This window comes from Oncorhynchus gorbuscha, linkage group LG02, assembly GCF_021184085.1.
Source record: "Oncorhynchus gorbuscha isolate QuinsamMale2020 ecotype Even-year linkage group LG02, OgorEven_v1.0, whole genome shotgun sequence".
NCBI lineage: Eukaryota > Metazoa > Chordata > Actinopteri > Salmoniformes > Salmonidae > Oncorhynchus > Oncorhynchus gorbuscha.
Window position 1 is genome coordinate 61,753,616 of NC_060174.1, and position 23,583 is coordinate 61,777,198.

Here is a 23,583-nt window from a genome sequence, read left to right on the forward strand (position 1 = left end):
TGTGTTCCTTGTTCTTCATGATGCTCTCTGCACTTTTAACGGACCTCTGAGACTATCACAGTGCAGGTGCATTTATACGGAGACTTGATTACACACAGGTGGATTGTATTTATCATCATTAGTCATTTAGGTCAACATTGGATCATTCAGAGATCCTCACTGAACTTCTGGAGAGAGTTTGCTGCACTGAAAGTAAAGGGGCTGAATCATTTTGCACGCCCAATTTTTCAGTTTTTGATTTGTTAAAAAAGTTTGAAATATCCAATAAATGTCGTTCCACTTCATGATTGTGTCCCACTTGTTGTTGATTCTTCACAAAAATATACAGTTTTATATCTTTATGTTTGAAGCCTGAAATGTGGCAAAAGGTTGCAAAGTTCAAGGGGGCCGAATACTTTCGCAAGGCACTGTATATAATGGTTAATAAGGACTTTGTAGTTGTACATTTGAGAAATATTCCCAATAGTTTCCAAGTCCTATGTTTTGTTCTGATGCTTTCACACTGCCTGTTCTGCTGGTAGTACCACACTCACATTGTGACTGCGTGTAGCCTGTTTTAGAGGTCTAGTGCCCTGTTTATACTCTAATCATCCAAAGGTCACGAAAGCTCAGACGGGGAAAACAGCAGGACAGTTAGATATTGGAAAAGACACATAATTTGCGAGGCAGAACTTCATCAGCCTGAGCTGGCATCGTCCCTAGGAAGAGATCAGGAGCTGACAGTTTTGCGAGCTCTGCAAATACTGTACAACTTAGAGTTATACTGACATGCCCACCTCTGCCCCTCATTTGGGTACACAATCATTGTTTTTTTTGTGACACAGACTAGAATTTACAACAGCCGTTTTGAACCTTTATCAAGAGTGGAAATAACCTTGTGGTTGAAGAACCCCTATTCAGCGGTCTTGCACTTCAAACACAGGGTTGACAAAAGTCAGACAGCAACGGTCAATATTTGTTGTGTTGCCCAAGTTTGGACCACATTTGTCTTCAATTAGTAAAAATGTATGAACATTTTCATTTGAATCAGCAAAATATATAGACCAATAGATTTAATAATAACAGTTAGGTTTTAACTCAAGCCACCCACAAAAAAATGTAAACTCGAAGAGGAATTTTATACAGACTCACAGAGAGACGGAGAGAGAGAGAGAAAGAGAGAGAGAAAGCGAAAGGGAGAGAGAGAGAGATTCGCTTACCCAGGTGGTCATGTGCAAATAGTCTCCTGTACTTTGGAGTTTAGAGTCAAGTTTGTCCGTTCCTTTTTGGTCTTTTCTGTTTGGTGGGATATCAATAAAAATAACTACCTAGAGCAACAAGATGACAAGGATTTGTTTATTTGTCATAACTGCGGTATTCATGGTGGAAAACGAGTTCACTTCTGGAGGTAGGCTTCACACATTTAACAAAAAAACAGATATCGACAAATAGTATCCTATGCTTTTCACAAGTGCTTCTTTATCATTCTTTAATGATAGTATAGAAATACCGTACGAATGTGATGTTTGATTCACATATTATTCACATAACATTTTCTATTATATCTGCTTTACATAAACCCAAACCAGGGCTTTACTTTGATTTCAGTAAACTGGCCTCACTTCCCTGATAACTCATGCCCATAGTGGGCACAGGGGCATGTTCCCCCTCAGCGTTGTCCTGTTTAAAAATATATATCTATTATCATTTTAATACATTTTTTGTGGTTGTCTCTCTGTAATACCTAGCCATCTAGCAATTTTATGAAGTTGTTTTAGCTAGCCCAGATAGGTTCTCAATCACCCATCCTTATAACTAGCTACCAAGAAGCCATTTCAGGCTATCAAGTTAGAAACGCAATATCTAAATGGATAAGACTCACATTCCTTTCAATCTTTTACACAGAAGTTAGCAGAGATGAAGGGAATCACACACTACATGACCTAAAGTATGTGGAAAAATCATGGGAATTAATATGGAGTTGGTTGCCCTTTGCTGCCTTAACAGCCTCCACTCTTCTGGGAAGGCTTTCCACTAGATGTTGGAACATTGCTGCAGGGACTTGCTTCCATTCAGCCACATGAGCATTTGTGAGGTTGGACGCTGCTGTTGGGTGATTAGGCTTGGCTTGCAGTCGGCGTTCCAATTCATCCCAAAGGTGTTTGATGGGGTTGAGGTCAGGGCTCTGTGCAGGCCAGTCAAGTTATTCCAAGTTTTACCCCCTTTTCGTGATATCCAAATGGTAGTAAAAGTCTTGTCCCATCGCTGCAACTCCTGTACGGACTCCGGAAAGACGAAGGTCGAGAGCCATGCTTCCTCCAAAACACGGCCCCCGCCAAGCCTCACTGCTTCTTGACACGCTGTTCGCTTAACCCGGAAGCCAGCTGCACCAATGTGTCGGAGTAAACGCCGTACAGCTGGCACCACCTGGCCACCACAAGGAGTCACTAGAGCGCGATGGGACAAGGACATCCCGGCTGGCCAAACCCTCCCCTAACCCGCACATTGCTGGGCCAAAAATCATTACAGCCTGGGATCAAACCCGGGTCTGTAGTGACGCCTCTAGCACTGAGATGCAGTGCCTCACACCGCTGTGCCACTCGTTAGGCCTCGACAAACCATTTCTGTATGGACCTCACTTTGTGCACAAGTGCATTGTCATGCTGAAACAGGAAAATGCCTTCCCCAAACCGTTAGTACAAGTTGGAAGCACAGAATAGTATATAATTTCATTGTATGCTGTAGAGTTAAGATTTCCCTTCACTGGAATTAAGGGGCCTAGCCCAAACCATGATAAGCAGCCCCAGACCATTATTCCCCCTCCACCAAACTTTACAGTTGGCACTATACATTCGGATAGGTAGCATTCTCCTGGCATCCGCCAAACGCCAAGATTCATCCGTCGGACTGCCAGATGGTGAAGTGTGATTCATCACTCCAGAGAATGCGTTTCCACTACTCCAGAGTCCAATGGTGGTGAGCTTTACACCAGTCCAGCCGACGCTTGACATTATGCATGGTAATCTTAGGCTTGTGTGCGGCTGCTCAGCCATAGAAACCCATTTCATGAATCTCCCGTCAAACAGTTATTGTGCTGACGTTGCTTGCAGAGGCAGTTTGGAACTCGGTAATGAGTGTTGCAACTGAGGACAGACACATTTTTACGTGCTACGCGCTTCAGCACTCTGCGGTCCCATTCTGTGAGCTTGTGTGGCATACCACTTTGCGGCTGAGCCGTTGTTGCTCCTAGACGTTTCCACTTCACAATAACAGCACTTACAGTTTGACCGGGGAAGCTCTAGCAGGGCAGACATTGGACAAACTGATTTGTTGGAAAGGTGGCATCCTATGATAGTTCCACATTGAAAGTCACTGAGCTCTTCAGTAAGGCCATTCTACTGCCAATGTTTGTCTATGGAGATTGCATGGCTGTGTGCTCGATTGTTATGTCCACATACGTTTGTGTATATAGTGTATTTAGTTTCTTTAAAAAATAACCACCAGTCGGGAGGATACAGATTGCTCAAGAGGTATGCTTAGACATACAGAAAAATAAGCATATATTTTTTAATAGAATTAAGCATAATGATTATGACTCTGGATTGCAGGAAAAAGCTGTTTAAAGTGTTTGAAAAATGCAAAATTCTTCAACTTCCTGATGGGGGCCCTAGCCCCCCTCCAGACTCCCCCCTAGTCATCCTCACATACTTTGTGCCCCCTCCGATTTTTGGTGTGCATGACACCCCTGCTCCTTCCAGTTCAGTTGTCAGTCAGTCAAATGCATTGGCACATTGTATAAACTTCAGGGTACAGATACAGGATGAGAGCATAAAAGGGCGAGGATGAGAAGAGTCAGAGGAAGGGACGTTTTCTATATGTCAATGATGATATTTTCTTCTTCATGGGAAACGACATATGCTTTGCCAACCTGAACCTATAAGGGGAATTCATTTCAACTCAATTGTTCATTTAGTGACCCCCCCCCCCATCTCTGTCCTCGTTTCCTCCCCAGCCTCAGTCTTTCTCTCCAGGCAGAATGCAGACACCCTCCTGAGGAGGCAGAAGCGCTACAACACGGGGGCCTTCGAGGAGATGAAGAAGGACAACCTGGAGAGGGAGTGTATCGAGGAGCGCTGCAATCTGGAGGAGGCGAGGGAAGTGTTTGAGAACGAGGAGAAAACAGTAGGTAGCATCCCCTTCAACCCCACAGGAAGTCCATCTGCCGATTAGGCTCTGCCATGTCAAGTGATGGACAGCCTCAATAATGGTGTTTCTTTGTCCTTTGATTTAGATGCAATTCTGGGCGAATTACCTTGGTAAGCATTAAGGCTAAAAATTAAAAATAAATCGATATTCTGTAGAGATAGTAGAGTTGTACAATGAGCTGATTGGTATAATCTATCTCATCTACCTGTAGTCAAGTCTTTGTCTATGTGCCCCTACAGACGGGGACCAGTGTGAGTCCAACCCATGCCAGAATGGGGGGAAGTGTATAGATGCCATGAGTGCTTACGTATGCTGGTGTTTACCTCAATTCAATGGGAAAAACTGTGAGATCGGTGAGTAACCTGTAATCTGTTTAAAATCAAATCAAACGCAGCAACGTCAACTATCTTGTCATCCACTTGGCATTCGATTGGATTTGCAGATATTCCTGCTTTGACTTGAACATTGCATATGTTTACCTTATAGTAGCTTACATGTTAACCTCGTTAATCCCCCCCCCCCCATTGATCAAAATCAACTTGTCTCCTAATCCTCTGTTCTCATGGATTCTCCCTACTCAGAGATGGCTAAGCAGTGTGACATTAACAACGGTGGCTGCTCCCACTTCTGTGTGCTGAACGCCCAGCATGCAGTGTGCGACTGTGCCACAGGGTATAGACTGGCTCCGGACAAGACCACCTGCGAACCAGAAGGTACCGATTGATCCTGCATATAAGTCCGCGCACCATGTTCTCTTTGCGTTGATTTTAAATCATCTATCATCTATTTTTCAACCGGTCTCATCTATGTTTGTTTTGGCCAGGACCATTCCCCTGTGGTCATCTTGGCAAGGCTATAAGCGCAATGATGTCCTCTCGGTCGATCATCACAGCCGTAAATGTTGATCAGACTCGGCAGTCCTACGACAACGCCCTCAACATCACGGAGACACCGGAGGCCTCTGTGAACAACACCTTGGATTCTCTTGCGGTCAATGCCACCACCACAACCCCCCACCGAGTCAGCAGCACCAATAGCAGCCACTTCTCCTCAGTGCTGGGGGACTTGCCCTCCTGGGCCTTCTTCCCAACTCTGCCCACCATCCAGGAAGAGACATCCCGCGACCAGCGCATCGTTGGGGGAAACACAGTGAAACCTGGGGAGATCCCCTGGCAGGTAGGCCAGTCGTGTGAGTGTGTGAGTGTAACTAAGCCCCTCCAGTCAATGTGTTTAGACTGCGGTTGTCTGTGCTAACCTCTGGGACACTGCCAGGTGTCCCTGATGAGCAAGCTGACCGGGCAGAACTTCTGTGGTGGCACCCTCCTCAGTGAGTTGTGGGTCATCACCGCTGCCCACTGCCTGAACGAGGGCAAGATTGGAACCTTCTTCATCAGAGTGGGTGAGTCAAACCAAGTAGGAGTGACTGCCTATTTGGTATTTGTGCTTCATTCGTTCAAAATAATGTTCATCTGATCACAATGCCTCTCGCCAGGGGAGCACAACATGCAGGTCAAGGAGGGGACGGAGCATGACCACGCTGTGGCTGAGCATCACATGCACCCGAGATACGACGCCAAGATAAGTCAGTACAACCACGACATAGCCCTGCTCAAGCTCCGCACGCCCGCACTCCTCTCTGACTACAGCCTCCCCATCTGTCTGGGGCCCAAGGACTTCACTGAGACGCTGCTGAGGGAGGCCTCTATCTCGGTGGTCAGCGGCTGGGGCAGGATGCGCTTCCAGGGCCCTGAGTCCTCCATACTGCAGAAGGTGGAGGTGCCCTACGTGGACAGGACCGAGTGCAAGGGCAGCAGCGCAGAACGGGTGTCCCGCTTCATGTTTTGTGCCGGTTACCGCAGCGAGCAGAAGGATTCATGCCAGGGGGACAGTGGCGGTCCCCATGTCACCCAGTACCGGGACACTTGGTTTCTGACGGGCATCGTGAGCTGGGGGGAGGAGTGCGCCAAGGAAGGGAAGTATGGCATCTACACACGTGTGTCACGTTACTTCCAGTGGATCTCCAATGTCACTGGGCTTAGAAGCATTGGTTCCAATTCTGAGCCTGATGTCTGAGAGGTCCAAGACCCCCCCACCCCCTGCCCTTACGTTACTTAACGTTTTGGATGATTACCATTGTGTAATGTTTAACTGAGCTGATTTACTCTTTGTTGATGAATTAAAAGGGATCCGGGAAATGATGTCTCTTTGAATGTCTTCTGTAAGTTATTCAAAATAGTCAGGCAGATTCAGAAACATTAGGGATTGACCCAGATGCCTACGCCTTGTACAGTAGTATCAGTCAACATTTACAAAATGCACATCCACACCCATAAAGGTAAAAAAATAAATAAAAAAAAGGTTAAGACATAGTAAAGAAACATTTATGAAAATGGATAAGAGTGTCTGCTAAATTACTAGAATGTAAAGAAAGACTCTCCCATCAGATCCGCTTGTGCTTGTATTTGGTCAAATAATTTCCATCCATATCATATATGAAATTCTCTGTAGATTCGCATGATTCCCCAACGTCCGTCTATGTGAAGAATTTACATAGAAGCTGCAACATCCAATCATCACACTCACTCAGCAGCAGAAGTAGCGGCAGCGGCAGCAGCACCTCGGGACCCTCCTCTCACGTCAAATGGTCAGACGACTGACACACCACCCCCTACTGGCACAAAACTGCAGTGCACATAAAAAGAAGCATTCGGCAATGTTCAACTTGGAACTGACCACTTGCAACACCCTGTCGACATTCATGCAGAATAGTGAGCATAGAAATACAACGCTTGGCACAGTTTGCTTGCTGTTAGCTTTCACACTGAAATGTCAGCTATTTACCATAGTAATTGGGGATAATGAGAGTGGTACAAAATGAGGCTGTTCTAACAAATAAAGCAGACAGGGAAACTGTACAATAGCATGTTTTGGCACATAACCTGGCATTGACGATATGTTGAAATCTGTTATGGTTCTATCATGAACCATGATACTTACACACAAAAAAAAAATTTAAAGAAAAAAAGAGAGAGATTGGATTCACTTTTACTGTAACAGAAGTAAAACAGTCCTTTTCTAAGTAAATGTATTTATAAAGTGGACTAGAAACAGTTCATGCATCTCATCCAGGAAAATGAAGACATGGAGATCCTATCTCCCGGGGTGACAGTTCTTTAAGGTGATGTTGTGATGCTGCCCGGGGGTTCGGAAAGTAGACTCAGTCCACTGCCTTGTGCTCGAGGTTGTTTGCTTGACGTGGGTAGGGACGTTACCCACGGCAACACATGCACCCTCTGGAGGAAATGTAAAAAGACGTCCTTGTGGTTTTATATCCATGGTATTAATATGGTGGTGATTATAATACATTTCTGGAGATGGACGGTTAAAAGAAGGCAAAGTCGACCCTTCAGATCCTCTGGTTTGATTGATGGCTGGTCGGTCTCTGGCAGCATGTTCAAGGCCCCTGGAGACTCCAGGAAAGATGACCTTGGATGGGAAGGATGTCAGGACGACAGTTGTGGGGTCAGAGGTTGTGTCCGGACGGAGGGTGGATGGCACGCGCTTCATTCAGAGAGAGCTGAGCTTCCGGGTTTTCTGATTCCCTGAAAGAGAAACACACAGGTAGTAAGGTCGTAATGTGCAGGTATGTAGAGGAACAAACAGGTAGTAAGGTCATAATGTGCAGGTATGTAGAGGAACAAACAGGTAGTAAGGTCGTAATGTGCAGGTATGTAGAGGAACAAACAGGTAGTAAGGTCATAATGTGCAGGTATGTAGAGGAACAAACAGGTAGTAAGGTCGTAATGTGCAGGTATGTAGAACAAACAGGAACAAACAGGTAGTAAGGTCGTAATGTGCAGGTATGTAGAGGAACAAACAGGTAGTAAGGTCGTAATGTGCAGGTATGTAGAGGAACAAACAGGTAGTAAGGTCGTAATGTGCAGGTATGTAGAGGAACAAACAGGTAGTAAGGTCGTAATGTGCAGGTATGTAGAGGAACAAACGGGTAGTAAGGTCGTAATGTGCAGGTATGTAGAGGAACAAACAGGTAGTAAGGTCGTGCAGGTATGTGCAGGTATGTAGAGGAACAAACAGGTAGTAAGGTCGTAATGTGCAGGTATGTAGAGGAACAAACAGGTAGTAAGAATGTGCAGGTATGTAGAGGAACAAACAGGTAGTAAGATCGTAATGTGCAGGTATGTAGAGGAACAAACAGGTAGTAAGGTCGTAATGTGCAGGTATGTAGAGGAACAAACAGGTAGTAAGGTCGTAATCTGCAGGTATGTAGAGGAACAAACAGGTAGTAAGGTCGTAATGTGCAGGTATGTAGAGGAACAAACAGGTAGTAAGGTCGTAATGTGCAGGTATGTAGAGGAACAAACAGGTAGTAAGGTCATAATGTGCAGGTATGTAGAGGAACAAACAGGTAGTAAGGTCATAATGTGCAGGTATGTAGAGGAACAAACAGGTAGTAAGGTCGTAATGTGCAGGTATGTAGAGGAACAAACAGGTAGTAAGGTCATAATGTGCAGGTATGTTTGTGGATATGAGGACATCTTATTCATCCATGCTAATAGCTACAAACATCAGAACAGTGAGCTCTACTACTGGTCCACGGGGAGCCCCTCACCTTCCATCCTGCCTGAGTGGGCACGGCCACTCTCTCCCAGAATCCTGTGCAGGTTATCAGCTGAGACCCGACCCTCATCACAACGACTGACATTCCTCACGAGCCTGACAGAGAGAGAATCAGGAGTACTGCTGTAGTAACGACAGCCAGCAACAGCAACAGCAACAGCAACAGCGGTAGTGATGTTAGTAACGGGGCTTCTCACCACTTCCCTACAGTGTCCTGATCCAGCAGCTGGATGACATCGCCACACTTAATGATGAGGTCATCTGTACTGCACACACTACTTTCCACCAGGGCCCTGTACCTCCCAGGAACCTGTGAGAGGAAAGCATGTCCCCTTTAAGACCAGATAAACAGAAAAACAGACTGACAATAGCCTCGTATTTTACATCGTGCTCTAACTCCAATATCCAATTACGTCCACAAACTGTTTTGCAGGAACACTTGACAATACAACCCGGGTGACGTTTAGACCGGCTCACCAGTGGAGTAGGGTCGTCCTCCTCGTCAGAGTCTGACAGGTTGGACAAGTCAGTGGTGCTCCAGTCCTCCGGACCCTCACAGATGTCCACTGAGTGGGAGGTACCAGGCCAACCTACGTTTTACAGAGAGAAGCTCTTGATTACAACCCTCCCTGCAAGTCAAAGGCCTCTCACTTTCAAAACCTTCCCACTGATGACAAAAACACAATTCCACTGCGACGACATGCTGGACTTTTCAGTGTCAAAAACCTCACCGACCGGCCCCAATTGGCTGCTTTGCTACTAAAGTGTGTGAGACAAAATGGTTGCTGTTTTCCACGCATACTCACTGCGTCGATTGTTGTGCTGGGGCTGAGGGGAGAAGACCACGGGGTCTGTGAGGACGGGGCTGGTGCGGCCTGATGACTCGGCCTCCTCCGTGCTGAGGGACTGGTCTGGAGGCTTACTGTGAGGAAGGACATCAAAACAACCTGAGCAGCCAGTGATCTGCCTGGGACTCCACGGCATGCACACCGACATATGAGCCAGACTGTCCCGCGTCGCAAAGGAACGGGGGGCAGAAACACAACATCCACATGGTCACAAGCTTGGCCTCAGGCACTGGCTAAGTCACACCGTTCTCCAGACCAACTCCAGAGAAACAAGCTTGACATTTCGGGAGTCACTAGGCTGGAGATGAGTTGAAACCAAGCTATGATTGGAATCGACCACAAGCGAATCACACGCTACGAGCGCCATTTTCAAACATTTCCAGGAAATCCCCAACGTTCTCTTTGTTCATCGTGCAAATTGTGAGACACGGGGACATGAGAGAACATGAGAGGACGTGAGAGGACATGCAAAGAGCATCACCTGTCAGTAGAGGGAGGAGACAGAGGAGTCTGCTCTGAGAGTTGAATAGGGGGAATGTCTTCTGAGAGAGGGAGAGGGGGGGGGAGGGCAGATAAAAGTGATTTTAGACCTCCAGGTAGTTGAACCAAACTACTGGCATGCAGACAGACGAGTCACATCACACCACAATAGAAGACAAGGGGAATGGATAACACACCCAACATGGAAGCTGACAGACAAGTAGACGCAAAGTAGAAACCTTGGAGGAGCCTCTGCTGGTTGGTGAGAATTTTCCTGATCTCGGTGAGCCAGGTGATCTTGATCTGGAACGTCGGGGCCTGGGGAACACAGCCACGGGTCATCAGTACCGAGTGTGTGTCAGCGAGTCAAATCAAACCAAACTGTATTGGCAGCGTACACATCTTGCAGATGTTATCGCTGGTGCCGCGAAATGCTTGTGTTTCGACCAAACATAAAATAAAAGAATTGAGGAATGTCCGGACGAGCAATGTCAGTGTCCGGAATATCAATGTACAGGATGGTGTGTGTATAGACATTATGGACAGCGTAGGAATAGAAAAGGCGGGCACAGCAGTAGTTGTTTAGGGTGAGCCTTGACTAGAATACAGTGAATACATATGAAGTAAGAAGCCCAGACCAAGCCCACTCCATCACTTGCCAAGGCACAGACTAAACTGAGAGCACGAGATAATCAAAATCAAACGATACATAATGTGGCCCTCACCTGAACAACGTACACCTCCTCTCTGCCACTGTACCAGAGCTCAAACTTCTTCACGTCTCCTTTGACATTCTCAGTGATGCCAACAGCACTCATCTGCAGAGGAAACACAATTCACCACCGCGAGTGTGTTGACGGTCCCTTTAATCAAAGCGAACGCGTGTCCATATGATAAGAACAGAAGTGCCGGACGGGGCCTTACCCTCAGGCAGTGCTTGAAGCTGTAGAAGGGGGTGCGGTCGTGGCCCTCCCCATGCTCCTCACGGCGCTTGCAGAAGAGCAGAGCATGCTCATGCAGGAAGAGGTGCCTCTGCATGGGTTTGAAACGGGCCTTCATCCTCGTCGGGCCCCTCTTATGGCTGATCCACACACTGAAGGAGCCCTGCATCAGCACCCGGCCCAGGTCACTCAGCTCCCCCTGGGGACACAGCCAGACACAACACAACCCAGCATGTTGGGATGTGGTAAGACATAATCATTACAAAATTCACGGAGAGAAAAACAAGATGCACATCTGTCCCTTTCTCATTCATTCATTGGGGCGGCGGCGTAGCCTAGTGGTTAGAGCGTTGGACTAGTAACCGGAAGGTTGCGAGTTCAAACCCCCGAGCTGACAAGGTACAAAATCTGTCGTTCTGCCCCTGAACAGGCAGTTAACCCACTGTTCCCAGGCCGTCATTGAAAATAAGAATGTGTTCTTAACTGACTTGCCTGGTTAAATAAAGAAAAAAAAAGAAAAACAATTATCACTTAGTCACTCATACATTCTCTCAATCACATGCTTTACCTCATAACCTGTGATGGCGATCTGGTGCATGGAGTCGTTGACAGACTTGAGGAGATCCAGCATGGACTCTAGTGCCCCCTGCAGCTCAGATATATAATCACTGTCTGCGCTGTGCTTCAACAGCTCCTGTCGGGAAAGACAGGAGCCCGGAAGGCCCCAATGTGTTCAAATGGAATGTTAAAGCACACACACGGACCATGTAAGTCAAGATGTCGGCTGAGCCCAAGCCCTACCTTCAGCAGCAGCTGGTACTTAGTCAGTCTCTGGACAGGCTTTAGGAGGTACGAGTCCAACCCCAGTTTGTGCTCCAGCTTCTTCTGACACTCCTGCACAGGATGGAGACGTAAAGACTGAAGAAATCGTTCAAATGTATCCAGTTCGTCAAAACTATATCAAAACTATATCACTTTTATCAACACGTGAAAGGGGATTCAAAAGTGGGAGGTAAGGGGAAGTGCATCTCTCTTCAATGAAAAAAAAAACAGTTTGGCAGTCCACTTAGCCAGAGTACCTGGAAGAAGAGGGAAGCAGAGCACTGTCTCCATAGCAACTCGGAGTGCGGCTTGTTCTGACAGTAACGCTCGTACACCTGAAACTTTTCTTTCTGAAATGGACAGAGAAAATGTCAAAACCAAGCCAACTGACTGTAGAGGGTTTACAGGGGGCTCTGCCTGATGACCCCATACCACATGAAGTCAGAGAGGGGTGATCAGAAGCTTGCTCACCCGTCGTAGAAAGCATGCTCCAACCCTCTCGGGAGTCTCCAGGCACCCCTCCAAGTCCTGGAGGAAGGTCCTGTAGAGAGGAGGGGCGGATGAGGCATGACTTCAATCAATACTCTCCTCACTGTAAAAACAGAGCTTTTGCTTATCAGTGCCTCAGTGCGTGTGAAAGAGTGAGTGTTTGTGCACTTCCTTGCCTGCTATGGAATTTGTAGATCTCTGGCATATTCCCGAAGAGGACCTCCTTCTTGCTGCGCAGGGCAGAGGGCAGTAGGTTGGAGAGGGCGGGGTTATCCATCTCTGCCCTGTAACCCTACAGAAATGAAGACTTGTTTTTTTTTTAAATATTGTACCCTTTGGGATGGTTTGTGTGTCTGTGCAACTGTTAAATGAAACACCTTACCAGCAAGACAGAGAGCAGCTCCTCTACATAGATCCTCTCTGTCTCAATAAGCTCTTTGATTATGTGTCTGAAGACACAAAGCACAGTCAGCAAGATGCACAGAGAGAGAGAGAGAGACAGAGAGGCACCAGTAAGGGAAATTCCTTTATTAAATGAAATGCAATTACATTTTCTAGGCCGATAACAGACAAAGACAGATAAACAGTTGATGAAACCAAGCTGGAATCAGACAGTGCATGCAAACTGATGATGAGTGGGGTTCTGTTTCACCGTTTCAGCTGGTCTGGGCTCTCCTCTCCCTCCTGGCCGTAGGAGAGAGAGTTGCGGTTCTCCTCATAGTCATGCATCACCTCTATCTGGAGGGGGAGAGAGAGAGAGGGCAAGAATGAATTTAGTCAACATGACAAGCTGAAACAGTGATAAGCCACTCTGTAGGACAAAGATGATGTGGAGGCCAGATAAATGAATAAAAATGCTATCCCACACTGGAGAAAATGCAAATCGTGTTGACATGAAAGACCACATCCGTCATTTTAGTCTTGTCCGTATCTGCCATGTCAGTCATTTTTACTTGGCGGGAAGGTTATTAATTCCAGACTCCCCAGGTTCTCTGCTAATACGTATCCCGTGTGAATCGTCATCCCTGTGTTTTGAGGGATGTTACAGAGTTGAACAGGTGCTGCACGCAGTCTTAAAACAAAGCGCTACGTGCAGCGTACAGATGTTGGACCTGCTTTGTCATGTACCAACTTTCCCGCCTGCTGGGCACAGACTTTAACTCAACGTCTATTCCACTACGGTTGAACGTCCTTTCGTTACAATGACGTGGATACAACGTTGATTCAACCAGCGGGCGGTGCCTAGTTCTCTTTTAAAAGATTAAGCGGATGATATTGTGCCAATGAATTGATCAATTGGCAATTACGTCAGCTAATTGAATGACTGCATACAGTTTCACGCAGGTAAGTCGAAATATATTCACACCTAGAACAGCCTCCTGTCTCCCGTCACGATGGTCCATTTTGAATGAGAAAAATGATATATTTCCCGGGGCAGTTTGGTAAAACGAATCCCATTCGAATCGTCGATTGGGGAAAAAACGGACGTGTTCCGGTTCGAAACAACCACGTAGCCAAAGTCCTATATTAATACAGGGCAGACACTTGATGAATGCAGTGGATCTTAAGGAACCTTCTGATCTGTAGGTGTCACAACCCCCAACTCTCACCTTTCGAGGGCTTTTCCGAGCTGCCCTCTTGCCAGGTAAGAGGTCAAAAGAGAACCTTGAGTTGAGAACCGAGTTGAAATCTACACCTGCAGGCATGAAAATGCACAGAATGATTATAAAATTTTTAAAAAGACGATTACTTCAAGTATGAACACTTGATCTGAGGAAGACAGGCTGCTGAATGTCCACTATCATCCTTGAAAAACCTTTTCTCACACACCTAATAATCAGAGTACGAGAACTAACTCACATTCAGCGTCCTTTAGGTTTCGGTAAGAGTTTTGTGGTTGTGTATTTATGGTAACGTACTGTGTTTGGGGGAGAAGAGAGGGGATTTGCACCGGGGAGAGTGCTCAGGCCGAGGGGCCACCAGCTGGATGGGCCGCACCTGAATGTCAGCCAGCTTCCTCAGACATGCCTGTCTGTTGTGGATCATTCTCTGCATGGCAGACAGCTTCTCAGTGGCCACCCCAATCTGAGACTGAGATAGAGAGAGAGAGAGAGAGAGAGAGAGAGAGAGAGAGAGAGAGAGAGAGAGAGAGAGAGAGAGAGAGAGAGAGAGAGAGAGAGAGAGAGAGAGAGAGAGAGAGAGAGAGAGAGAGAGAGAGAGAGAGAGAGAGAGATTACTGATAGAGATCGACAGGCCTATTGGATCTGCATGAGGGAGGAGAAAGGTGGAAAGTGCTGGCAACAGCAGGTTGTTGATAATAATACCCTATGCTTGTGGCAGTTGTAGTATTAGAGTACGTGTCAAGTTTGCCGTGTCGACAGGATGTTGTCGTCGCACCAAAGAGCTTTGGGATGAAATGATACGGTGATAACGGGAGGAAATGGCACGGTATGACTTGGAGCCAGGCTGGATGGAAATGTGACTGATGCCAAAGAACACACTATGGAACAGGGATGCATACCTCTAGCTGAGGGGTCAGGATGGCCTCAAACTCCAGACTGAGGACATCAGGGCTTTGGCTCAGACACAACGGTGTCTCCTCCTGGAGTCTCTCTATATCCTGCAGCGCTCCCTGAGCTCCCTCCTTGGACTGGAACTTATCCACCAGCTGATTGGCTAAGAGGTAAGCCCCCTCGTCACACCAGCGCCGGGCCTGAAGGCGGATATAGACACACAAACACACACACACACACAAAGAGAGACGCATGGAAGCATGACACACTGACCATCACAGACATCACAGACTCTACAAGCTTTATGAGTGGATATGGGAGGATGGGGGTTACAATTGTGTGTGTGTGTGTGTGTGTGTGTGTGTGTGTGTGTGTGTGTGTGTGTGTGTGTGTGTGTGTGTGTGCGTGCGTGTGCGTGCGTGCGCTCGCATGCCTCTTCCAGACGCAGCAGCAGGTGGCGTATGCGGGTGAGGGTAGCCCGTTTGGCTCGGATAGCGGTGGTCAGCACGTCACAGTGGTGCCGCAGCTCATTGCACCGCTGGACGATCAGAGCCAGAGCGTAGTGGTGACCGGTGGCCAGCTGGTGGCCGCGCAGGATGATGATCTGGGCGCGGCCCATCTCTTCCTGACAACCACCACAATCACACAACAACAAAAAACAGTCAAGGATCCCCATCATAGGTGCACCTATCTGGAGCAGTTTACGTTTCTCTGTCAGAAATCTCAAGATGTACTCGATAAGGGTCAAGCGAGAGGTTAATTTGTGTCGTGGGACCCTGACCTGTGCGCGGGTGTCCAGTGACTCCAGATCTTTTAATAGCTGTTCTGTCTGGACCACAGTCCCGCCCACGGCAGCGACCTCCTTCTCTTGACCAGACAGCTGGTCCAGGATCTCCTCCATCTGAGCAACAGCAAAAAGGAAGTTTGACCTTTGGCACTAAATGTAGGAAATAGTACAGATTGACACTTTTCCCTTTTACCACTGCAAACTGGCTGTACCTCATGAAAGCTCATTTCATATCTCATCAGCTGAAGGTACTGCTGCAGTTTCAGGTGATGCTTCTCAAAAAAGCCATCAAAAGCCATCTCCATGTCCCGTAGTTGGGCCAGAAGCCTGAAGAAAACAGATGGTACACAAGCTAAAGGTCAAACACTCCTCTAGAACCCCATCCCATGGCAGCTACCACAAAGACAACACGAGACAAATGAAACTAGACACACCAACGGCATGTGAAGAAACACAATTGTCTGAACCATCTTTTTTTTAAAAACAGTGTTCTGTACCTCTGCACCGTGTCCCAGTCCTGTTTGATATCTTTGTCCTCCTGGCCATTAGCTTTAGCTGCCTTGGCAGCTTCCAGGTTGGAGAGCAAGTGACGGCCCTCCCGCATCACTGACCTGATGTCATCCTGCAATCGTTGCCATTCAGTTAGTCACGGGACATCGCAGCAACATGCACTACTACGGCCTTGCGACAACAACAAAAAAAAACTCTGAATATTTCCGAGGTTGTCATGGGAGGCGTGTCTTACTTTCAGCTGCCTGTATTTGTCAGTGTGGGATCTGAGGAGGAACTCGATGGCGTCGGCCTCATCTGGAAGCTCGGTCTCGGCGAGCTCGGTGCCGAACGACTGCAGCAACTGGGCTATCTCCTTGACAGTCACGGCAAAGCTCTCAATAGCCTACAGAGGGAGACAAATAGTCACGAACGTCTTGCCTTATACCAAAAACACCGATATTGTCATGTACTCTGCCACACTGCACATCTAGGCTGCTTTGCAGGTGTAATTGTCTACATGTTGTTGACGAAGGTCCGTGTACCAAAATACCAGGTCTGCCTATAAATCGATGTGTTGCTTCAGGTGACACCGTGGGACAGCATGTTTACCGTACGAAGGACAACCCAGTCACTATGGCAGTACTCCAGAGTTCCACCAAACTCTGAGGTCAGCTGGTTCTCATCGATGTAGCGAAGCAGGTCCGTAACCGAACTGAGCATAACCACCTGTGGAAGAAGGCAGAGTAGCAGACCGAGGTGTACAGCACAAAACCACCGTGACAACCAGAATCCATCATAATCACTCCTCACCTTACAGTAATACATCTTAGAGAGAGATTGTGCGTAAACACAACCTAAGAGAGTCCTTCACAGCCCCTGATATTGTCCGACTGTTGAAACAACTACTGGGATCGCCTGAATAAGGCCCCTTAACCACTTTCTGTACGGGTATTTGCTCAACATTTCAAACAAGCCTTGGTTTTCGTCATTTTCCACTTCTTACCGGCATCTTGAGCATGAAGTCATCCTGGCTGAAGCGGAAGCCCAAGTCAGTGCCGGTGCCTGAGGGACTCTGCAGGAGGCTGGTGGGCCGCAGAACCAACACCAGGTGGAGATTCCCCGGGAAGGACATCTGCAGAAAGAAGACAGCAGGAGAAGAGAACAACAGTTAAGATAATTGATATCATTGAACCTTATTGCCTGTGTGGCATGACTGTTGTGTCAGCCTGCTCTGTTTAATTCCTACTTGGTTATTGCCTCACTACCGTTCTCAAGCGGTTCTTCTTAGTTTTCATCCTACTCAGTAAGTGTGGACATTCACAACGTTGACCTTCTTAGCTCATTAGATAACTCTTACATAAAGCCCTCCTCCCTATCGCACTAGACGAGTGAATAAACCTAAGTCAGCATGTTTATTTTTTTATTTTATATATATTTTTTATTTTTACCCCCTTTTTCTCCCCAATTTCGTGGTATCTAATTGTTAGTAGCTACTATCTTGTCTCATCGCTACAACTCCAGTACGGGCTTGACACAGCGCGCATCCAGCGCACATGTTGATGTTTGGTAGAAATGTTAACCCATATGTTGCATGGATAGATGAATGCAGAGATATATTTTGATACATATTTTACACATGTTAACTATATGGCTCTGGATGAATGTAATGGGCTCTAATTTGACCAAGTTGTTCTAATTCTGTCCACTGGAATATAGGTTCCGGTTCATTTTAAAGCATTGCAAAACACGTATGACAAGTATTGTCTCTACATGATGACTAAAATAAACAAGTGATAGAGAAAGAGGAAATACCGGTCAAATAGAAATCTTCTACTGTCTCTGGAATAGCAGAGAAACTCAAAACATACTGCAACACCTCCAACATCATACTGCAACACCTCTGACATCATACTGCAACACCTCCAACATCATACTGCAACACCTCCAACATCATACTGCAACACCTCCAACATCATACTGCAACACCTCCAACATCATACTGCAACACCCTCCTACATCATACTGCAACACCCTCCAACATCATATTGCAACGCCCTCCAACATCATACTGCAACGCCTCCGACATCATACTGCAACGCCTCCGACATCATACTGCAACGCCTCCGACATCATATTGAAACACCTCCAACATCATACTGCAACAACTCTGACATCATACTGCAACACCTCAAACATCATATTGCAACGCCCTCCAACATCATACTGCAACACCTCCGACATCATACTGCAACGCCTCCAACATCATATTGCAACGCCTCCGACATCATACTGCAACGCCTCCGACATCATATTGAAACACCTCCAACATCATACTGCAACAACTCTGACATCATACTGCATCAACTCTGACATCATACTGCAACACCTCCAACATCATACTGCAACGCCCTCCAACATCATACTGCAATGCCTCCACCATCATATTGCAACACCTCCAACACCATACTGCAACACCTCCGACATCATACTGCAACACCTCCATCATACTGCAACACTTCCAACATCATACTGCAACACCTCCAACATCATACTGCAACACCTCCAACATCATACTGCAACGCCTCCACCCTCCAATGTCATACTGCAACGCCCTCCAACATCATACTGCAACACCTCCAACATCATACTGCAACGCCTCCGACATCATATTGAAACACCTCCAACATCATACTGCAACAACTCCAACATCATATTACCATACCGCCGACACCATACTGCAACACCTCCGACATCATACTGCAACACCTCCATCATACTGCAACACATCTGATATCATACTGCAACACCTCCAACATCATACTGCAACACCTCCAACATCATACTGCAACCACTCCAACATCATACTGCAACGCCTCCAACATTATACTGCAACAACTCTGACATCATACCGCAACGCCCTCCGACATCATACTGCAACACCTCCAACATTATACTGCATCTGTTTCAGTAGGATATGTTGGATAAAGGAATAAAGACAGACACCTATCAACTAGACTCCGTAACAGCAACTCCCTCCGACATCATACTGCAATACCTCGAACATCATACTGCAATGCCTCCGACATCATACTCCATCGTCTCCAAATCATACTGCAACACCTTCAACATCATACTGTAACACCTCCGACATCATACTGCAACGCCTCCGACACCATACTGCAACACTTCCGACATCATACTGCAACAACTCCGACATCATGCTGCAACACCTCCGACATCATACTGCAACACCTCCATCATAATGCAACACCGCCGACATCATACTGCAACACCTCCAACATTATACTGCATCTGTTTCAGTATGATATGTTGGATAAAGGAATAAAGACAGACACCTATCAACTAGACTCCATAACAGCAGGCCCTCCGACATCATACTGCAACGCCTCCGACATCATACTGCAACGCCTCCGACATCATACTGCAACCCCTCCAACACCATACTGCAACACCTCCATCATACTGCAACACCTCCGACATCATACTGCAACGCCTCCAACATCATACTGCAACGCCTCCAACATCATACTGCAACGCCTCCAACATCATACTGCAACGCCTGCAATATCATACTGCAACGCCTGCAACATCATACTGCAACACCTCGACATCATACTGCAACACCTCCAACATTATACTGCATCTGTTTCAGTATGATATGTTGGATAAAGGAATAAAGACAGACACCTATCAACTAGACTCCGTAACAGCAGGCCCTCCGACATCATACTGCAACGCCTCTGACATCATACTGCAACGCCTCCGACATCATACTGCAACGGCTCCGACATTATACTGCATCTGTTTCAGTATGATATGTTGGATAAAGGAATAAAGACAGACACCTATCAACTAGACTCCATAACAGCAGGCCCTCCGACATCATACTGCAACGCCTCCGACATCATACTGCAACGCCTCCGACATCATACTGCAACCCCTCCAACACCATACTGCAACACCTCCATCATACTGCAACACCTCCGACATCATACTGCAACGCCTCCAACATCATACTGCAACGCCTCCAACATCATACTGCAACGCCTCCAACATCATACTGCAACGCCTGCAACATCATACTGCAACGCCTGCAACATCATACTGCAACACCTCGACATCATACTGCAACACCTCCAACATTATACTGCATCTGTTTCAGTATGATATGTTGGATAAAGGAATAAAGACAGACACCTATCAACTAGACTCCGTAACAGCAGGCCCTCCGACATCATACTGCAACGCCTCTGACATCATACTGCAACGCCTCCGACATCATACTGCAACGGCTCCGACATCATACTGCAACAACTCTAACATCATAGTGCAACACCTCCGACATCATACTGCAACGCCCTCCGACATCATACTGCAACACCTCCGACATCATACTGCAACGCCTCCAACATCATATTGCAACACCTTCAACACCATACTGCAACACCTCCGACATCATACTGCAACACCTCCATCATACTGCAACACCTCCACCATCATATTGCAACACCTCCAACATCATACTGCAACACCTCCAACATCATACTGCAACACCTCCAACATTATACTGCATCTGTTTCAGTATGATATGTTGGATAAAGGAATAAAGACAGACACCTATCAACTAGACTCCATAACAGCAGGCCCTCCGACATCATACTGCAACGCCTCCGACATCATACTGCAATGCCTCCGACATCATACTGCAACGCCTCCAACACCATACTGCAACACCTCCATCATACTGCAACACCTCCGACATCATACTGCAACGCCTCCGACATCATACTGCAACGCCTCCAACATCATACTGCAACGCCTCCAACATCATACTGCAACGCCTGCAACATCATACTGCAACACCTCCGACATCATACTGCAACACCTCCAACATTATACTGCATCTGTTTCAGTATGATATGTTGGATAAAGGAATAAAGACAGACACCTATCAACTAGACTCCGTAACAGCAGGCCCTCCGACATCATACTGCAACGCCTCCGACATCATACTGCAACGCCTCCGACATCATACTGCAACGCCTCCGACATCATAGTGCAACAACTCTAACATCATAGTGCAACACCTCCGAAATCATACTACAACGCCCTCCGACATCATACTGCAACACCTCCGACATCATACTGCAACACCTCCATCATACTGCAACACCTCCGACATCATACTGCAACGCCTCCGACATCATATTGCAAAACCTTCAACACCATACTGCAACACCTCCGACATCATACTGCAACACCTCCATCATACTGCAACACCTCCACCATCATACTGCAACACCTCCACCATCATACTGCAACACCTCCACCATCATACTGCAACACCTCCAACATCATACTGCAACACCTCCAACATCATACTGCAACACCTCCAACATCATACTGCAACACCTCCAACATCATACTGCAACACCTCCAACATCATATTGCAACGCCTCCAACATCATACTGCAACACCTACGACATCATACTGCAACCCCTCCATCATACTGTAACAGCAGTGGAGGTCCTTAGACTCTTATAACATCCCTGTGATCAACTAGCTGTTGTTCTATGTCAGACTCTCTTCAGATGTTTGAGGCAAATGCACCTCAGGCTCAGCACTAAAAATGAATAAGCACTAAAAATGAATAAGCCTTCAGTAATGGAACTTTGCATGGGCCAATTGGAGATGTACTTCCATGTACAGGCCACTGTGATCCAAGGGGCAGCTTTGAGCAGCAGCGTGAATGCAAATAGATATAAGGCAAAGTCAATCTGAATGTCTGCAGGACAGGTGATCAATGAAACACACCAGGCGACACCAAGCCTATCAGCTTTCCCTCACACTCAGTCAATCCGAGTGGAGACATGCTGAAGATTAGTCTGACCCCTGCAGCACAGATCAGAAACATGCATATCAACAGTTTTTTGGCCTATTACACATCTCAAATAGACCCCTATACCATCACATAATGCATGTATTATGAGATACAGTTTTTTGGTATAATTCAGCTCTACCAAAACTACTGTCTCCATCGTTTGCAACCACACTGCTGTGTCAGTGAAATACCTTGCTTACAGTACATTTATATATATATACATTTCACCTTTATTTAACCAGTTGAGAACAAGTTCTCATTTACAACTGCGACCTGGCCAAGATAAAGCAAAGCAGTGCGACACAAACAACAACACAGAGTTACACATGGAATGAACAAACGTACAGTCAATAACACAATAGAAAAGTCTAGAAACAGTGTGTGCAAATGAGGTAGGATTAGGGAGGTAAGGCAATAAATAGGCCATAGTGGTGAAATGATTACAATTTAGCAATTAAACACTGTGATAGTGATAGATGTGCAGAAGATGAATGTGCAAGTAGAGATGCTGGGGTGCAAAGGAGATGAGGTGGTTGGGTGGGCTATTTACAGATGGGCTATGTACAGGTGCAATAATTAGTCAACTGCTCTGACAGTTAATGCTTAAAGTTAGTGAGGGGGATATGCGTCTCCATCTTCAGTGTTGTTTGCAATTCGTTCCAGTCATTGGCAGCAGAGAACTGGAAGGAAAGGCGGCCAAAGTAGGAATTGGCTGTGGTGCCTGTGATGGCCTGTGGTGAACTACAGAGCAAATATAGTACAATAGGCTATATCAGTTATTAGCAAACTGTATATGAATGATGCAGACGGATACATACAGGCAGCTGTAGAAATGCAACTAGGCTACAGCAATAATATTTTAAGGTCATGCAACATTCATTAACTCTCTGTCGATAAAGATAACACTGATGATAATACCCCCCTACAACAAACACTAGGTTATATCACTCTTCAATGCCTAAAGACCCGTTTCAACTAATGTTACTGTTGTTCTCCCGCAAGACTTATCATACACACCATTTTGTCATTGGCATGTCCTGTCCGAACCCCCCCGCATCTCCAAACACATGTATAGACGTGCAACTATGTAAACTATGTTTGAAATTCACGCTTACTAGAACAGACAGAAACTCGAGTGTTATCTGACATTTGTATATGCCTTAAATCGCATGCGATTTCTAGCTGATGCCGCAGTAGGGCACATTCCGGCCAAGCAGTTCGCCTCGCTATGCTGCAATAGACAGATCCTGATTCCTAATTTCGGGAAACATCAAATAAATAGTTATATCGTAAACACCTTACCGCGGCCCTCCGCAAACGGGGCAGTCCCCTAAAAGGATTGGCCTCCGCCATGGTTTTGGGTTGGCCTTTCTAGGGGATATCTCCCTATTTTAAGGGGATATCTCGCCGCCTCACAACTTCCCTCCCTCCATCAGTACTGCGCGGGACTCTCGGCAGTAGTGAGCAGCCGCAGCATCGCATTGC

At 46.6% G+C, this 23,583-nt stretch overlaps 2 protein-coding genes across 6 annotated transcripts; one reads left to right on the forward strand and one right to left on the reverse strand.

Annotated features, from left to right (window-relative positions):
• Nucleotides 1–1,213: 1,213 nt before the first annotated feature.
• Nucleotides 1,214–6,383, forward strand: f9b (coagulation factor IXb). The gene is made up of 8 exons (XM_046315908.1): nucleotides 1,214–1,387; nucleotides 3,992–4,161; nucleotides 4,271–4,295; nucleotides 4,425–4,538; nucleotides 4,767–4,898; nucleotides 5,009–5,361; nucleotides 5,458–5,584; nucleotides 5,678–6,383. Exons 1-8 carry the CDS (start codon nucleotides 1,321–1,323, stop codon nucleotides 6,256–6,258), a joined length of 1,569 nt encoding a protein of 522 aa, XP_046171864.1. The 5' UTR covers nucleotides 1,214–1,320; the 3' UTR covers nucleotides 6,259–6,383.
• LOC124006091 (proto-oncogene DBL) lies at nucleotides 6,288–23,563 on the reverse strand. Of its 5 annotated transcripts, none has more exons than XM_046315895.1 (27): nucleotides 23,401–23,563; nucleotides 17,199–17,327; nucleotides 16,805–16,921; nucleotides 16,449–16,598; nucleotides 16,201–16,325; nucleotides 15,916–16,030; nucleotides 15,698–15,817; nucleotides 15,350–15,541; nucleotides 14,925–15,116; nucleotides 14,323–14,494; nucleotides 14,014–14,099; nucleotides 13,056–13,141; nucleotides 12,786–12,852; nucleotides 12,580–12,695; nucleotides 12,386–12,455; nucleotides 12,172–12,264; nucleotides 11,894–11,986; nucleotides 11,661–11,786; nucleotides 11,076–11,291; nucleotides 10,877–10,969; nucleotides 10,391–10,469; nucleotides 10,153–10,213; nucleotides 9,630–9,745; nucleotides 9,301–9,413; nucleotides 9,021–9,133; nucleotides 8,816–8,919; nucleotides 6,288–7,787 (listed from the first exon to the last, which is right to left on the reverse strand). In XM_046315895.1, exons 1-27 carry the CDS (start codon nucleotides 23,449–23,451, stop codon nucleotides 7,753–7,755), a joined length of 3,030 nt encoding a protein of 1,009 aa, XP_046171851.1. In that variant the 5' UTR covers nucleotides 23,452–23,563; the 3' UTR covers nucleotides 6,288–7,752. The 5 variants fall into 5 exon arrangements, with proteins under 5 accessions (XP_046171851.1, XP_046171827.1, XP_046171844.1 ...); XM_046315871.1 differs by having other exon boundaries at nucleotides 9,630–9,829; XM_046315888.1 differs by having other exon boundaries at nucleotides 10,349–10,469.
• Nucleotides 23,564–23,583: the final 20 nt, after the last annotated feature.

Coding starts and splice junctions, on each gene's coding strand:
- f9b (XM_046315908.1), top strand. CDS start 1,321: ATGACAAGGATTTGTTTATTTGTCATAACTGCGGTATTCATGGTGGAA. Junction 4,296..4,424: donor ATTCTGGGCGAATTACCTTG/GTAAGCATTAAG, acceptor GTGCCCCTACAG/ACGGGGACCAGTGTGAGTCC. Junction 5,585..5,677: donor AACCTTCTTCATCAGAGTGG/GTGAGTCAAACC, acceptor GCCTCTCGCCAG/GGGAGCACAACATGCAGGTC.
- LOC124006091 (XM_046315863.1), bottom strand. CDS start 23,451: ATGGCGGAGGCCAATCCTTTTAGGGGACTGCCCCGTTTGCGGAGGGCC. Junction 10,970..11,075: donor GCTTCAAGCACTGCCTGAGG/GTAAGGCCCCGT, acceptor TTTCCTCTGCAG/ATGAGTGCTGTTGGCATCAC. Junction 10,214..10,348: donor TCTGTCAGCTTCCATGTTGG/GTGTGTTATCCA, acceptor TCCCTCTCTCAG/AAGACATTCCCCCTATTCAA.